Here is an 18447-nt window from a genome sequence, read left to right as displayed (position 1 = left end):
ATTTGAAATTTTTTTAATGTACTCTATTCTGCCTACACCAGTGTGTCAATGTTAAATTAGATTAAGAATTATCAATATGTTTTCTTCTTCCATCTTCTTGTTAGATTCTGATAAAGTGATTGAAGTCTGTCACAACACATCATCTAATTCATTAAGCCTCGTGCCTGTTCAGGAGGGGCCAACTCCTCCTGATTCAAGAAGCGATAACAGAGATTGCAGCAGTCAACAGGAGTGCTTCCTTGTATTCATTGGCTGCTCTCTTAAGGAAGAAGATATAAAAGACTGGCTCAGAGAAACTGCAAAACAGGTTCGTGGGCATGCTTAATTCTCCTCGGCGTGATCTGTTTGGCATTTCTTAATGGTGAGAGGAGGAACCTGAGTATCTCGATGAAATAATTTTCTTTTAAAATCTGTTTTCTCTTCTAGCCAGGTATTAGCATTCCAGGGTGTAACTGTACTTCAGACAGAGGACTAACAGTTTGCAAATGTGTATTGTAATTTGTGTATTATTTTAATATCTGCTACAGTGTATTTGTGGATTGATCTGCTTTTGAACGCTTGAGCAAATGGAGTACGTCCAGAATAAACACAATATGATTTAGCTGAAACGTGATTGCCAAAAGCTGAAGTGTAATATGAAATAAATCTTCTTGAAGTACCTGAACACTGCAAAGCTGAAAACTGTTTTGATTCACTAAATTAAAGCTCCTTGGAAGTAGTCCACTGAAATGGAGGGTGTAGTTTTTTTCATTTTGTCTCACTTAATTTGTCAAGTGTGCAGCTATGTAAGTCTTCATGTATTTCTGTATGGCTAATGTACCAATGCGATAGAATTGGAGTAGGGAACAGGAAATATGTACATCACAAGAAGCCTTTAAGGCACATTTTGCAGTTGTGGTTTCTTGCTAGCTTCACAGTGACTGGCATGACCTGACCAGGATAAGATAGTTTGCTGCTACACAGCGAAGTAGTACCGGCAGGTCTTACTTTTAAGGTCTTAGGAAATGAATTTTGAGACTTGATTGAGAAATGTACAGAAGCCATTCAACCATACAAATTGCATATTTTAGCACTCTAGTTGGAACCTGAGCCTATAGCTCCAACTGTGCCCTTTCGTGATGCCCATTTTGGAACATCTGTTAGTTAAAAATGCGGTTACTTCTTTATGGCTCAGGGTTTGCATGGTATCTCTAAAAAGTTGTGTAGGAAGGGAAAAAAGTTTCCTGCAGATCATTGTTGGAGTTGTCCCAAAGGATCTTCAGGTTCTCACCTCTGTTCTCCTAGCAGGTTGTGTTACTTCAGGGAAGTATACATTTTCTGTGGTGATAGCACATGGTAATATATGAAGACAAATGCTTTTGATGTGTAAGAAAGCACTCTGTGGAATACTATTTTAATTTTATGAAAGCTTGGAACTTAAATGCTATCTCAAGTGTGAAGTGCTTCCTCTATGAGCAGTTCAAGACTACAAACAGTCTTTGGACAGTCTCACTAGTCATGACTAGTTTAGGGTTTCAGATTGGTCTGAGAGTTGCTGCATAAAAAAAAAACAAAAAAACCAACAAACTGGATTGGTGGTCTTTTCCTGTGCCAGTTTTCTTTGGTTTTTGCAGTAGAGTTGTATTTAAATTGTATTATTTAAAATGCTTTTAGCATTTGTCATTTCTAACAGTGCCTTATGTAAGATCACTTAATTTTTACTTTTGTTTTCAGAACATAGTTGTGAATGCATTGATTTATAATTCAATAATTCTTTCAGGAAATTAATTTTTATAATACATCTACAAGGAGTATTTCTGGGCTGGGCTTGAGCATGTTTGCATGTAATCATAGATTTCATTACAGTTATCCACATTTTCAAGAACGAACTTTTCTGTTTAGTGGTTTGGGTTGTTTGTTTTTCTTAATGTGACTAAACTGTAGTATCATGTTATCACTCCGGTATCTAACTGGGGTCTGATTCTTTATACAGAAACCTCAGAGGAAAGCCCTGAAAACCAGAGGAATGCTGACCCTTCAGGAAATAAAAAACATTCATGTAAGTAGAAGCAATTAATAGCAAGTCCTTCTTTTGGCTGATTTTCTTAAATATCCATTTGTATGATAGAGCACCTCCCAGACTTGCACACATGTGCTAAGCACTAAATTGTTGTGGCACTTACTGTCATTTTATGTATACAAAACATAACTGAGGTTGTCCAGGAGAGATTTGAGAGAGAAATCTTGGTGTTATCTCAGAGCTTCAAGTTAGCCCTAAAAAGTTAGGGGGAGGCGTAGAGTATTGTGTATGCTGGCGGTTACTGTAATGGTCCTTCCTCATCTCTTCTCCCTTTTCTGTGTTGAGTGGTTTGTCACATGCAAATTAGAATCTCAAATGCCTAATCCTGCCCTCATCAACTACCTTGAGGTTGTAAGTGCTACCTCTAACGTAGGGCTCCTGAGAGTTTGGCAGGACTGATTAGTACCTTGAGGTTGTAAGTGCTACCTCTAACGTTGGGCTCCTGAGAGTTTGGCAGTCACTGTACGTAACTCCCCTAGTCCATATGGATGTCATTTGTCATACTGTTTTTTCAGAGTGCTCCTTTATAGCCAGGAGCCATACCTTCCTCCCTGGCTCTGAAGTTCAGCAGAAGGAATTTTTCTTTTCTCTATTTAAGTCTGTTAGCACTGTCTCTAAGCGGTTTTGAGTTTTAAATGTTTAATGTATGGTATATTCTTTCTTAATGTAGGTGAAACGCCACTTGGATCCACTTCCAGCTGGTTATTTTTACAACGGGACTCAATTTGTGAATTTTTTTGGTGACAAAATGGATTACCATCCATGTATCCTTTAAAATGTGGGGTTTTTTTGCGAAGGTTTTAGATAGGCAACAGCCTATGTAAATCTGAAATGTAGGACTGTTGAAGCAGATGATACGATGAAAAGCTAGTTTGATTTGCAGGTGGTAATATGAAGTGAAAAGTTTTGTTCCTTAAATTTGTGTGTGGTTACTTGCCATTTAAAGCTTACTGTTAAAACACTTTTTCAGAGATACGATCTAAGAAGCAGAATAGAACCAATGAAACAATCCTAAAATCATACATGAGCTCATGCAGAGAATAATTTATATACCACAGCTTCTCAAAGAAATATTTTTCAAATCAAATAGTGCTATAATATTGCTTAATGCCTGGTCATGATTGATAAAACTTCCAAATAAATGTTATTTTGTGTGCACGCACATGCATGTGCACACTCAAGTAGAAATAGTCAGGATAGGTTTAACTACAGTATCCTTTTTTTCTGCCACATATTTTGCAGTGAAGCTGATGTTAAATGATTGTTCTTGTTTTATAACTCGATATTAGAAAAACCTTATTGCAATTGAATAAAAAATAAAAAAAAACCCTATTGCAATGCAGTAATATGAACAGAGTGTTCACAATTAGGTGTGGAGATGCATTTTTTGGTAATCACTTCTTAAACTCACTAAAGCAAGTAAAACCTTATTTTAAAACTACTTCAGCTTAGCAAGCACTATGATTTCCTTATCGAAATTATGGCATATGCACATTTGTAAATTAAATGTCCTTGTGGTCTTGTTTGGTGTCAATTTACAGTACATGAACTACAGCTGAAGTAGGGTCCTCTAGATTTCTTTCCAGAAATACTTTTTATTCTTTGATTTAAACCTGATCGTATTTTTGCCTTTGGCAAGAAATGCCAGAGTAATACTGATGTTCCAGTGTATTCCTCTTCTTCTTTCTTGTTTTCATAACTTCCTATAGCTTTTGGTTTTGTTTTGTAACTGAAATTCCAGATCTGGTCTTAGATTCCCAGTTTACTTGTCACTTGAACATTGACAAACTTTACAGAAATCCAAATGGGTTCTGTGATTCTGTTTCGAAATATGAACAACCAGTTATTTTCTATGCCATATGGGCATACTGGCAGAAAATAGCCCACCAGCAAACTTGGACTTCAATATTCATAGGATCTCTATTCCACCACCATCTTGGCATTTGGCAGTAAAAACCACAGGCACTGGTTAACCACTTCTGCATGATTTGAATTTTGGGCAGAGTTTTTTAGACTTCCACTTAACCAAAATAGCTGTAAACATCTGCAAACCTGCTGTAGTTTTGCTGTTCCTATATTCTTCCTCGTGATTGGGAAATGTCTATTGTGCAACTCCTTTATTCCCCAGTAATACAGAGTAGTTGTGGTTAGGTCTGGCTGGGGGACTCCCGGAAGGTAATATATTGAATTTCTGCTTTTAGTAAGTGTCCCTGAGCCGGCACATCCTTCAAAAAACCCATACGTTCTTTTCTAATGAATGCTATTTGCACAAATGTTTTTCCTTAGTTTTTCAAAATCAGTAATGGACCAATTCATGAATGATTACTTGGAAGAAGCCAACAGGGAAATAGAGAAGTACAACAGAGAACTAGAAGAACAGGAGTATCATGATCTCTTTGAGCAGAAGACATAAGCATGTGCGTTCTGTGTATTTCTGAACCGCCTACTGTCAGTAACCAAAAATGCTGTTGTCCTTGCTGGTTAACTAGAAAATTAAGTGAAATGTCAGTTTTCAGCACTCCTTTTAAAACTATGAGATCATTCCTGTAAGGTTGGCATTTTAATATGGTAACTGCTTAGCTTGTTTGTACTGTCAGGTTCGCTTCCACTTCACCTTAATTCCAGACTGTAAAAAGCATCACCTGGAATCTCTGGCTAGTAGTGGAAACTTATTTAAAAGAAGAAGAAAAGAAGCAAAACTGTATTTCCTAAGAGGTCAGAATGTAATCATGGAATTGGTCCGTTGTGCAGATAACCAAACCACTTTAATCTCTGGGTATCCCTTGAAACTTGTTGCACAGGAGCATTGATGAGCAGTGGTATAGGTCAGTGTGTGGGATTGGGGGATGTTCCTAAAGCGAGAAATGGGGGAACATTTAAAAAACTCAGAAGGGTACCTAATCCCACAGCTGCTATGGTGTTCCCAAAGCGAGAAATGGGGGAACACCTGAAAAACTCAGAAGAGGACCCAATTCCACAGCTGTTGGGGTGTTCCCAAAGCGAGAAATGGGGGAACAATTAAGGAACTCTGAAGAGTACCCAATTCCACAGCTGTTGGGGTGTTCCCAAAGCGAGAAATGGGGGAACAATTAAGGAACTCGGAAGAGGACCTAATCCCACAGCTGTTGGGGTGTTCCCAAAGCGAGAAATGGGGGAACAATTAAGGAACTCTGAAGAGGACCTAATCCCACAGCTGTTATGGTGTTCCCAAAGCGAGAAATGGGGGAACACTTAGGCATCTGCATTTTTCTGAGGGGACAGCGTGTCTCATAACCTCTGCACAGTTTGAATCTGCAGTGAAAATTCTGACTCTTTCATCCTTTTCTTTAGAAAAGTGGAGATACCTTGCTTTCTTCCCAGTGTTTTTATTGGTATTCTAGAAAATATGACACGGATGGAGTTAATCTGCAACTTGCTATTAAGAAGATTATCTCTGAAGGATTCTTAGTTCAGTACTAAAAACTAAGTAAAGCAAGAGAAGAGGAAGATTCTTTAGCTAAAGAATTCCTTTTCGTGAAAATGACTTATTTCCAAAGGTAAAAAAACTATCAGAAAATATACTTGAAATATGAAAGAACTTGTTTGTGAAGCTTTCAGAAGACTTTGCGTGCCGTAACATTTCACTATACTAATACACCAGGTTTTAAGTACTTGCAACAAAACCTATATAGTTACTAAATGATATTGTAATAGGAGTTCTGGGAACTTGTCCTCTAACTTAATTTAGCACAATTTTAAGTGAGACTTCATAGATCACTGACTCAAGGATTATAAGGTACCCTAGCATCTACTTAAAGGTAATTATTGAAGCTTATTTGAATAAGCAGATTATTGTAGCATGCTGTGTGTTCAGAATTTAGTCAAGTGAAAACAGTCCAGGAGGATTTTTTTATTTTCATATTCCTTTGCCTTAGGAACAGCTTGATCTTCTAATACAACTGCAACTTTTCTTTTTGGTCAGATGTATGTAATGCAGTAAGAAATTGAATGAGTAATTTCTTACAGTACACTTAAAGTACTTAGCACGTCCAACACGGTCTCTGCAGGAAAAAGAGATTTAACTCCTGCCATCAAACCTAAGGCTAGATACAGTTTTATGCCTTACTTAAGAAATATATTTTTTACCTTTGGAATCTGAAATGGCTGAAATTACAAAAAGCCTGTCAAAAACTGAAACGCCTTTTAGGTAGACTTTCAGTACACATTGCTACTAGCTGGCTCGGTGCCTGTGCTGTGGTGATTATACAGGGCAGAGGTGGAATTCCAGGTGCTGCAGATTAGGATATAGATGTTGATAAGGTTTCGTTACTAGCTTTCCTACTAGATTTTAAAAAGCTGTCTGAATTTAAGACATATAATTTTTTTTTGCACACCACGAGACTTTATAAACTACTTGTATCCTGTTAAAGTACAATAAAAGCCAGCGATTAGTTGTGTTTCTAGGCTTTCTGGGGTAACCCGTGTTACAGGTATAGAGCATCATGATAAGGCTCGTGAGTTTATCTATGCATGGCTATACTTTAGTCTTAATATACTGTAGTGCCTGGTAGAGTAAACGTAGCTAGCAGTGGATTTGGGGGGCTAGCAGGTGTTTACAAACTAAGTACAGTTGGTTGCATGAAACTATTTATCAGACCAGGATTATTAGAGTACAAAATTCTGGTGTTAACACTGCAATATGAAGGGGCATTAGAAAATTCTTTAAAAATTATAGTTCTTTGCCAATAAACTTAGTGTAAACCCGGTGTGCTCCTTTTCAGTACAAGTTATCTAATCTGCAAAGCCATATTTCTAGAATAGTTGGTATGACTACGTAATGTCAGAAGAAATACCGGTGGCTGGGATGGCAGGCACCTCGTTGATGCTTCGTCTCAACCTGTGAGTTAATAACAGAGTAGGTTTAAGTGCAATTGAACGATAGATGAAGATACTGTAGCTTATTTTGCTCTGCTGAACTTTTTTTAAGAACTCCAATTTGTGCAGCTCTCAAAAATAAATGTTGATGGGGCCAATTCATCTGGGCTTGTCGTAGCGAGTTGTAATTACATGTGAGATGCCCTGTGAACAAAAAGGAAATAAGTATTCAAAATTGGCATGCTACTGTGCAAATTGAGCTGTTCCTTAAAAACTGAAGCAGAAGAGCTCAGAACAAAGGCCTAGTATACTTATATACTGTATTGCATGCTATATGGTAATAGCTGTGTATTATAAAGACCTTTCACCATACTGGTACTATTTCAATTAATATATTTTGGTATTGAAATCATTTGATTACCTCAATTTTTTTTTTATTTTTTAACTGTGACTTTGAAACAGAAAAAAATACCGAAATAGTGAAACTGTGACAATGGTATCCTTTAAATGTAGTAGTGCCTTGCAAATGACACCATTCATTCACGAAGCATAGAATAAATGGATGTCATGGGTTGTATTGCTTGCACCCTCTTTTCTTTTAAAGGAAAAACAGTTTTGGTGAAAGGACTTAAAATTAACCTAGTGAAGAATATTAGCACAAATGGTTAAACTGTTTAAAAGAAAACTCTTTGAGGACTAAAATGTGTAAATGCCTGATGCTGCTGACAGTTTAATAGCAGTTGCTGATTATTTTGGAGTTACTTCTAACAATCAGCAGTACTTTTTTTAGGAGAAGAGCATAACTTTTGTACTCTGGTCAGAGATGTTTATACTGTATCAGACCCCATCTGTAGGGTAATCTGGTTTCCTCACTTTTGGAGTTGAGGTGAGGATTGAGATACTTCTAAGGATCTAGTTTTGGAATTTTTTTTAGCTACTGTAAAACTAAAAAAAAAAAAGCACCATTTCTAAACCACAAATGTTTGGATACAGAAAAAGTGCCATTACACTGTTCCTTTATCTTTTACTGTATTTTGAAAATTGGTAACAGTAACTTTGTGTCCAGGCATTTCTGATATTGTGAAGAAGTGCTGAGAGTCCTCAAGGGGTTTACATGCTTTGCTGACCTTCATGTTAGCGGCTTGTGGTGGTGTTTTTTTTTTTTTTCCTCACCGAGAATGAGTGTGATCAGAAGTTACTGAAGTTATAGGGAGAAAAATGTGATAAACTTAAGAGAGGAACGTTTGCAACTTGAACTGCGCTGCAATCGCTGAGTATTTTATATTAAGCTGTGCAATTTGGTATTAGTCCAGTTTTACACTTTGCAATTAACAGAAGTGATTGCAGGGACGATTTAAGTTGCATATAAAAGTTCCCTAATAAGTTTTTTATTGTTATTATTTTTTAATTGAAACTTTTCTGAATTTGCACAGATTTAAGCTCTGGAATACTTTGGTATTCTTAAAAGGGAAAAAATGTAACTAGTATAGTGAATTGTAAACTGTGAGTTGTTAGAACCACGTTGTTGATCTAATTTTAGATTGTTTAAAAATGTACCTCAGAAAGCTAGTGAGAAATTGCTTCATTTTTACACAACAGTCAGATCCTAATGTAACACTTCTCACTTTACAATGTGCCAAAATTCACTTTTATACTAGTTCTCAATGCTTTAATATTTGCAACTTTAAGTTAAAAACTTGTATTTACAAACACTACTGTAACTTCAGTTAAACTGAACTGTGTGATTGAAGCTTTTTGCCTGTTGTATTTATTACACAACTTGATTCAGTAAATATAAAATTACCTTTCCATTTATTTTTGTATTGTTTTACATGTTTATACCTGCAGTTTGTGTGACTTTTACACCTGTAACTCAGATGTGATGGAAAGAACCAATAAACAGTATCCATCTGCTGTCTGTCTCTGACTTGTTTAATAAACTCACTATTTCCTAAACTTAAGTCTTTAAGTTTTGGGCAGTTTTCTTTTAAAATCTGTTAGTTTTCTAAACTGGCAGAAAGGTGACTAGTTTATATTCAAACTAAAATGTAAAGATTTACGTTGGTTTTTTGTTTGTTTGTTTGTTTTTTTTAAGCTGCTGTTTTACATTTAGACCTTCTTCCTTGGGCTTCTAATTGGGTAAAACTTGGAACTAGTTGTAGGATGAAGGATATTAATGAGGTTCCTGCCTGCTCTCTGTCCTTCAGCAGCTGTATGTAAGCATAAGTTGATAGTTGCATATACGCAAATGCAGGAGCTAAATCCTGCTCCCTGTATTCCTATAAATGAGGATGCAGTTTCAAGATCAGCTTCTGCTGACCTAAAAGCAGGCTGCCTTTGAGAGGGCAACCCCACCTCACCCTCCTTTCTCTGCCTTGGTCACTGGGTGGGAGGCTGTGAGCGAGTCAGATCAGTTTGCTGATTAAACTGGATCTGCAAATGATTTCTCTCAGTTTGACAATGCTTGTGCATTTTTGTTTTGGTTTTTTTTATAGGAAGGTTTTGCGCTCCATTGATTTTTACGAACTGTTTATGTAAAGCCAGCATGTTACACGCAGCCTGGCTGGCATGCTCTGGGTATCCACACAAGAAATAGCATCCTCTGGTGCATGGACTTCTGACAAATCCAGGAGTTTCCCTTGCTTTGCAGCTAGTTTTGGAAAGTGTCCTCCACCTGTAAATGCTCTTGGGTTGCATCTGCTGCTTGTGAACTGCCGAGCATGTGCCCTTTCCTTTGATGTTGTGTTCCTCACCATCAACGCAGCACTAAGCAACCTCAGTAGCGTTAGGTAGGGATTGTCTGAGAGAAGCAGCCAGTCATTGCTTTGCTGTTAGACTACAGACCCCACAAAATAGTTCCTGTGTCAGCTTTGCCAAGAGCATCCGGATCCTGTTCCTGCTGTCGTGTGGGCACTTGGTGTCAACACAAGGCTCTGGGCTAGATCTTAGCGCTGGTCACGTGACCAGGAGGGTTCCACCATCCCTCAGGTGCTTGAGCAGGGAAATCTAGAGTTTGGGCCCATGGCTTTACTCATGTCTTTCCATGCAGTCTTTCTTAAGATGCTCTTCAAATGTTGCTAAGTTCGTGAAGGTCAATGCAAAAAAAGCAACTTTATTACTTTAAGTCTGCAGAATAATCTTTTGAGTGAGAATTCTGCTCTTTTCTCTGGTGTGTAGCTCTGTTCACTGCCTTTGCCCTGGTTTCTGTGTCTTCTGTTCACTTTGGATTTTCATGGTTTAACCTGAGATCATTTTGTGGTTGATTATTAAAATGTAAAAGTCGTTATCTTACTAGGATTTTAGGAGATGTTCTTTGCAAAGAAATGCTTTTATAGGAAGGCTACAGAAATTAGACTGTCACCTCGGTACATGGAGTTCTTTGGAGCTGTGGCTGGGAGGAGAGCATCTCTAGAGTGCTGTTCATATCAGCCCTTTTAGCTTCAGCGTAATGAGAAGAACACTATTCTAAGTGTTTGTGATTAATTTCTGTAAATTATTATGGGATTTTTTTCAAGAAGAGAAGTTCCTTATGAGACTTGCTGGAACATTTGGTGGTGGAAACCACTGGCTTAATTATGGTCCTTTCCATGAACATGACATGGTATGAAGTAATCATTTTGGGCTGAATTCAGGACGCTCTCCTCCAGAAAAAACATGAATTCCAGCTTTCTTGTGTCCCCATGTGATACAAGGCATGCATTCAGTTGCAGCCTCGAGGTGCAGCTGGCCATGCTGGGCACTTAACGAAGTTGAGAACTCGAATCTGTCACTTTGCTGCCTTCATCCAAGTACACGCTGCAGACGTCAGCCCTGGGCTGAACAGAGGCGTATTATTGCAACAGAGGTGTCTGGAGAAGGTTTAAAAGGAGAAAATATCACCTAGAAATGCAGGGTGAGTTGATTATTTTCATTTTTTGCTTTGCAGATAGCAGTTTCCGTCTCCACAGTTGTATTAGTTGTGAACACTTGTTATGGACCATAAAATTTGTTGTGGGAAGCTTTTAGAGCCAGCACTGCTTTAAATAGAGGGCTTCTTTACATGCTCTACCAGCTACTGATCCCTCTGTTTCCTATGACTCCTGATGTGCCTTTCTACTTGCAGCTTTTCACCCCCATGTAGTAATTCTGGGATGCTCCATTCTATTGGATTATTTTTCCATGGCAAAAATAAAGGAAAATAATTTTTCTCCATTCCAAGAATATTTAGCTTAAATCTTTCCAAAATGGGTGGTCATAATTGATAAGCTTTGAATCTGGCCCGATGGACCAGCAGTGCTTACTCCACAGAGACGAGTTTGATTCTTCTCCTGGGGGCCTCAGTTTTGTGAACGTTTACTGACGTAGCTCCATGAGGAGGAATTCCAGGGGGGTTTCACATGTCTCCCAAACTATGAAGCTCCATAAAGAAATTGTGCAAGAAAACAACGTTTGGGGGAAATTCCTGATAATCCAGCTTGGAAATCATCTAGTCTGTTGTTGTGTTACAGGATCAGAGGAAATACCTTTGCATTTGTGCGTGAGCAGTAAAAAATAAAGAGCAGTAAAAGCTTTGAGCAGGAGGGCACAGGAGCTGTGATGGTTTTACCTGCTCCAGGTTTTAACCTTCGTGGCCACCCGGAGGGTACATTGATGGTGCTGGCTCAGTGCTGTGTCTCACTCGCTGCAGCCTCCACTCTCTGCCCTCGTGTTAGGCCCCAATCTGCAGCTTTCTTCTTTAGGCTGAGGCTGTTGAAATGTCAATTTATTTTTAGCAGCCGAAACTTCAGAGGGAGAGTGTAACGTTTAAAATATTGTGAACGCTCTTAGAAACTTGTCGTTCTTACAGTCTCCTTTTTTGGACCCAAATGGAAAGGTCGAAGAAGGTCTCTTCTCTGATACAGCTCCTGTAACGGGCTGTGCGGGTGCATCCTTTTCCACTTAAGTTTTAAGTGTCTAATTCTTCTCCCCTCCCTCATACTCCACTTACTCTGCAGCAGAATCAAACTTTCCAGCTAATGTATATTTACTTTTCTCATGCTGCCATTTAGCTTCAAAAGGTATGGCTTCAAAAGGCTCCCATTCCTCCCCAAATCCTTCTTCCAGTCCCCTTAAACTTGAGGGTTTCTTTCCTCCTCTTCCCATCAAAGGAGGATCTCCAGGCATAACTCCGCATCTCCCTACTTCAACTTCTGTCCTTACATTTGTCCCTTGCAGATGGGTCATCTCATCTGGTGGGATCTGCAGGCAGAGTGAAGGTGGAGCTTGGGTTGCTTAACCCATAGTGTGGATGCTAGAAGCTGAGCCCCAGGGTCCTGGGCTTTGTCTGCTTCCAAATTTTGACAGCTGAGGGACGTTTATTTACATAATGTGTCTTACACCCACATTTCAGTGCTGGCATGGAGAACATAACAGGTAATATCTCTGTTTAGGCTGATCAGACAAGATCAAGCTGACACTCTCAAGATCTTCTCTGCCTTAAAGAAAAAAAATCTTACAATTTAGTTTAGTTTTGTTTGGTTTTTTGTTTTTTTCCCTGGTCCATAGTAACTTCTTACCGCCCACAGACATGGATGAAGTGATGCACAGATGGGTGTACTAGGAGCTGCAAAATTTCATTTAGGAAGAACCTCATGAGGTTAGCTGGTTTGTCCCTCTTATCACTCAGACTGCTCCCTATGAACTTGAGTTTCTCCTTCAATAGCTCCTTTTCCAGGCAAAGGAAATATGGAAGATCTCATCTGCCTGAACTTGCACAATATATCTGTTTACAAGATGGAAAGCTGTTAATATGGGGACAAAGGGCATTGGTGGAAGAGTCACAAGGTCAGTCAGGAATTACCTGAAGGTCTGATGAGGGTGGTCAATGTTGCAAGGAGAATTGGGCTGAGGGAAGGTTACATGGTGGAGCTCATGCGGAACACGTGCAGTGAATAATTTTAAGAAAATTATCTTAATCACAAGAAGTTTTGTACGGTAAACTTACTGAGAAAGTAAAGTGCAGAGGACTTTTATAGACAGAAGAGGATCAAGAAAATGTGGAGAATGAAGTGGAGGTCCGAGGGGTACCACTGAAAATCAAATGAAGATGTTGAGAAGAGGGATTTGAGCTTATATTACTCAAGGAACCAAGCAAGAAAACCTGAATGTGAGGCCAGTGCAAACTGAAAAATGCAAATAGGTTATGGGAGGTGAATGGTGCCAGAATTTCCAGTGTGGTTAGGGATGACCTAGACACTTACAGATCACTGGGATAGCCTGTGCTTTTCAGGTCACTTGTGATTGGAAAATAAATACTCCAAAAATGTGTAAGCAAGAGTGACTAGGGTGGATGGAGCTCCTGTCTCATCCGCAGACACTGGAAGTGAGCCTTGTTTTGCCTGACATCAGAGGGGCCATGCAGTGGTCAAGGGAGAACGCAGATTAGATGCTGGGAGGAAGGTCTCGAATGGTGGGTACATTGTGCTCCCTTACTAATAGGAGTAGCTGAAATGCAAAACCCTCACCTCATGTAAAGCTTGAAATGTTTTGCAAGGGAATAGATAATGGGGATGCTTGCTTGGTGAGTTTCATTTCCTAAGAGAAATTAGTTAGGTTTTCTCAGATAAATCTGAACACGTCCCTTGAGTCAGCGTTCTTTTAAGCCTGTTCTTTGCTCTCAGTTTTATCTCTTCCTTTTTGATAAGTCTAGTAGTATCTACAGAGGTTTCTAGTTCTGCTTAGCTCTTCATGAGCTCCTCTGTCTTCCAATGTGAATTGATCTGGAATTTGTTTGCCTACGTGTTTGCAGACAAATGGTGCCTTGTTAGGTTCATAAATTGCTAGCCTAATTAAAGAAATGAATTCACAACAGGAATAGCATGAAAATGGAGCACTTGTTAATTGAATAGACCTGGGTTCGGCTCCCATTGTACACTTCCAACAAGGTGCTTGTGTGATCCCTCCTATTGAATTTGCTTAAAATAAACCTTCAGGGTAGTTTGATGTCTTGGTAGGAAAGAAAACACCCAATGGGCAAGGCATGGAGGATTTCAATAGCTTTATTGCTCCAGGACAGACAAAAAAAAAAAAAAAGCATGGAAAGTAAAATCTGAGTGACCCATTCATGGCTAGGAAATCATTAGGCACACAATGTATTGTATAGATCACTGTAAAACCGCCCGACACGAGTAAAACAGGAAATTTATAATAGTTAAAATTGAGCCTTCAGTTAACCCCACCAAAAATCTTCTATTTTTCTGTGTTATCAAAGTTAGTTCAATATTTGCTTTGTATACATCCTGTTCCGGACTTTGATTCCTCTATATAGCACACCTTCCTGCCTTCTAATATCTGATTTATTACATAACGGTTTTTCTTCCAAAGTTTTTGCTTTGCCTGCTTTAACTCTTTATCTTGTCAGCCTAAGAGCTGTTTTTGTCCATGGTTTTTCCTTGTGCCTCTGCTTGCTTTGGGAAGCCCCGGAGAAAGAATAACTGAGGAACTGGCAAAGAGGGGAGGCCAGAGAAGACGTAAGGTAAGGATGGGCTGCAGGACCTTCTGGAGAGAGATGCAGAATACCTAAGGTGGCTTGTGTGCATCAAATCTGAAGTTGGGTCATTTTGTCCAGGTTGTCTCTGCAGTCAGAGGGTTGTAAACACACAGGACGCACAGTGTCCTGCTGCTGGAGTTTGGGCTGTAGGAGCACAGGCAGGAAAGCAGGTCCTAGCCCCATGTGCCCACCCTCTACATCATTCTCCTCTTTCCTAAAACCCAGCGTAGGATGTGGAGGCTTCATGCGCCACCCTGGCTTGGTGCTGGGTTGGGGACCACTGCCCTCCTGATGCTCTGAAGCTATTTGCAGGCTTTGCCACATTGTGGGGAAATGGGGAGGAAGCGCTTTGCTCAAGGTCAGAAGGCATGTCACCAGCAGACAGGGAAGGTCCCAGAGGCAGATTTGATGCTGAAGACTGTTGAAAGATGTGTTTCCTGTGCAACAATAGAGAATTTTGTTGTATTTCCCTATGGAACCTCTTGAGATAAGGGCTGAAGTTCATCCTGTACCAGCAGACACATCCCTTCTCCCTTTGTTGGCACGAAGAAGAACACAAAGACAGAACTACAAATTACAGTGCCTCTTACACGCTTTGTGCTGTCACAGCTGACCTATTCCTGTTCAGTGTATTCCATGCTGAACTGATCACCATGATGACATACACCTACCTAACATGCATCTTCATGTGCACTGGTGACTACAGATGCTATTAGAAGTTGCCTTGGGCAGAACAGAAGGTTTCTGCTTTAAATATTAGGAGGAAAACAGAGAAATTGCTTGCAGTTCCTGGACTTCTGAGTACAACAGAAAGAGGATGCAGCAGCCATCCTGCTTTCAGGGAAGCATCTTCGCTTCCTCCAACACCTCTCAGCTGCTGGTCCAGCCTGAGGCAGGGATGCGAGGGTGGCTGGCTCCAGCTTTCTGCTGGTTAGCAGTGCATCTCATCTCTGGTAGGAGGAAGGGAAACCAGATGTGTTGCAAGCCCAGGGTGTTGATATCTAGGAAGGGATTAAGGCACAGGGAAGCAGAGTGAACATCTTTTCACGTGGCTAGAACCACAGGGTTTCTTTCTTCCTGCTTCAACTAGACTCAAACCCCAAGTTTTCTTCCTTACAGTCCTAGATGGCAGCCCGCTACCTGATTCTGTGGGACACAGTAACAGAGGAGGGACATGTCAACGTCATTGAGGATGCATTAAACTCTGTCCTGAATTTGCTGGTCCCTCTGGGACGCATGGAGGAGTTCACTTCTCGGAGAGCTTCTGATTCAGCTGGCTCGCAGACAGCGCTGAGTTCACCCTTCTGCCGCTTTCTTGGCAACCGGTGAGGGTAGGAAAATAACGATCGTTTTCAATCAAAGCTTAATGTGTGCAAAAAGCAGCCTGGAGGATTCCTTTGGCAAAGCCTGTCGTGGGGAAAGACAGTTGCCGGAGTGGGCCAGGAAGGCATTTTCCCTCTGCCTTGGATCAATCTTTTTGTTGTAAGTGAACATTTCTGATTGTCTGCAGCAAGTCTGCCATGACTGAGTGTCTCTTGCTTACCACAGAGGTGTTCTCATCCTTTTTTCTGCCTTCAGTACTCCTGCCCATCTGACATTTCAAGCACAATTTGTACACTGTTGCAGAGAGCCTTCAAAGGCTGAGCCATGAAGACACTTGTTTTGGGGTGCATGGTCTTCTCTCAGCAGCTTTCCCATTGCTTTCCAGGCCAGTAATCTACACTTGTATCCTACTTACAGGATGGTGAGGAACAAATCATCGTTTTCTTTGTGATCTGGATATTTGAGAGGTTTTGTAATTGTTTAATTCCCTGTTTTTCTGCTCTGGTTGTGCAGTTGTCCATGCAATGCTGTCCCTACCTATGTTCTCTTTCCTAACCATTGTCTCCAGAGTCCCCTGCCAAGAGGTATGGTTGTTGCTGGAAGCTGCTGTGATAGAAGGCAAAAGGGAAGCTCAGTAAACATGAAGAATGCTCTCAGTTTTACCTGAGGAAGGCATTCCTTAATGTGCTGCAGAAAGCCCTTGAAGGGCTAAGTGATACCTGTACAAGATTCTTCTCCCAAGTCACAGGTGACAGGACAAGAGGAAGTTGTGCCAGGGGAGGTTCAGATTGGATATTAGGAAAAAAATTTTCACTGAAAGGGTTATTAAGCATTGGAATGGGCTGCCCAGGGAAGTGGTTGAGGCACCAACCCTGAATGTATTTAAATGATGGGTTGACATAGTGCTTAGTGACATCGTTTAGTGATGGTTTTTTTATCAGAGTTAGGTTAATGGTTGGACTAGATGATCTTAAAGGTCATCACACCACACATTAATTTTCGTGACTTAATTGAATTTGCTTTTTTTCTCCATTTTTTTTTCCTTTGTCTCTGTATGTCAGAGTCTTTCAATTAATATCGTATCATATGCAGCCAGATTTCCTCTTTCATTTCCAATGGAAGTAAAGGGAGCAGATGAACCCTGTTCAGAAAGAAAAGGTGCTGGGTTTTGGGGGGAAATGATGGTTGCAGATTCGAAGTACAACCCTGGTGCTGAGTTGTTTGTGCTTCTGCTTCATCACCAGCCTTTTGCCACTGTATCATGCCAGGGTTGCTGAAGGCTACCCTTAGCTCGCATGGCTTTGCCACCTTCTGGGTTCATCCTTCCCGCTCTGCTTCTCCCATCTGTGGTGCTCATGAGGACTCATCCTTCTTTCATGGGTGTTTTCAGACACCCGTACCACACAGAGATGACTTTGATAACTTCTGCTGTGCTAGAAATACTAAGCTCTCAGTCTGAATGCTGTTGTAGAGCTGCCTCCCCTGGGAGAAAAGCAAGAAAGAAAGAAAAAAAATGGGGAAAAGTTGTTGAGCGATGTGGTAGTGTGCTGCAAACCTCCCCTCTGGCTTGGAAAGAAAAGGTTGGCTAAAGAAGACTCAGCACCAAAATTCTGCTTTTCTGCTTTCTAGTTGACCCTACAGATGATGTAAGGAGGAGGATAGCCTTGATTCAGTCAGATCTAGGTCAGAAGCACTTGAGAGACCCTAGCTTGTGTCTGAAGTCATGTAGGGCTGCGGATCCCTGCATGGAGCCCTTCCCTCAAATTAGCAGAGTATTGCAAGGCCAGGAGCAGAGGTTACTCTGTTCTCCTCCCAAGTGAAGTTAAAAAGAACATAGGAGAAAGAAAACAAAGTGCATAGCTGTTTCCTGGCTTCTGTGTTGCCTCTTTGATGGGCAGCTATTTTTGGGATCTGAGCTATGTTTTGTTCCCATTTTGAGATACCTGAAATGTTCAATTCAGACTGTCTTTGGGGAAGGCCTAGGAGAAAAAAAAGAAGAACAGATTAAGCACATTTCTAGCAAAGAGATACTGAAATAAAAACGGAACTTACACAGGAGGGGGGACTGTAACAATAACATGACCTGAAAATGGATCCCAAGCCTGGCTGCCCCATCTTGTGATGCCACCTTGATCGCAGGGGACCAAGTTCTCCAAGGAAAGGAGTATTTCTGGAGAAGAAAAATCTAACCAAAATGATTAAAAAAATTTGGTTTTCTGTGTATATAAAATATAGATCAACAAAAGGTCTGTGAGCAGAAGCTGGATGTTCCCTTATATCCTTTTTCATGTCTTGGAAATGGGAAACCAGGGATATACTCGGTTGTTGTTGGAACTTATGGTTAGGAAGGGTCCATCAGGGCTAATAAGCCTAATGTGGAAGTTTGTTTACCCTTGGCTCCCTTGTTGCCAATAAGGTTCTTCCTACAAGGTTCATGAGTGCTTAGTCCTTACTGGTTAGATTGTACGTGGCTGCTCAGAGCCGAGTTCTGTTACTCACTGAGCCCACTGTTGTGCTGAGTATTGAGAACTCAACATTCAGATAGTCAGCATTGCCCTTAATCCATCAGTATGTGCAATGAGTAAGTCAGTTCTTACAGTTCCTTGCAGACAGAACTGCCTCGAGACCCGAAGACCTCCCTGCAGTTGACCTGAAGAAGCAATGCAGTATTTCAGTATTTCTCAGCGAGGCTGGGTTTAGCTAC

General features: G+C 40.4%; 1 protein-coding gene across 1 annotated transcript in view; it reads left to right on the top strand.

The window, feature by feature from the left end:
* The window catches only part of LOC106902887 (chromosome unknown open reading frame, human C20orf194), a 72401-nt gene extending 63527 nt beyond the window's left edge, over positions 1–8874 (top strand). Inside the window, exons 34-37 of the mRNA XM_014966716.1 lie at positions 105–307; positions 1973–2038; positions 2730–2823; positions 4360–8874. Coding sequence (XP_014822202.1) covers positions 105–307; positions 1973–2038; positions 2730–2823; positions 4360–4472 — 476 coding nt within the window. The 3' untranslated portion in view covers positions 4473–8874. The remainder of the gene's footprint in view (positions 1–104; positions 308–1972; positions 2039–2729; positions 2824–4359) is intronic.
* Positions 8875–18447: the final 9573 nt, after the last annotated feature.

This window comes from Calidris pugnax, unplaced genomic scaffold (assembly GCF_001431845.1).
Source record: "Calidris pugnax isolate Ruff unplaced genomic scaffold, ASM143184v1 scaffold14, whole genome shotgun sequence".
Taxonomy (NCBI): domain Eukaryota; kingdom Metazoa; phylum Chordata; class Aves; order Charadriiformes; family Scolopacidae; genus Calidris; species Calidris pugnax.
The sequence above is the reverse complement of the archived record's forward strand: the minus strand, read 5'-3'. Positions and strand labels throughout refer to the sequence as shown.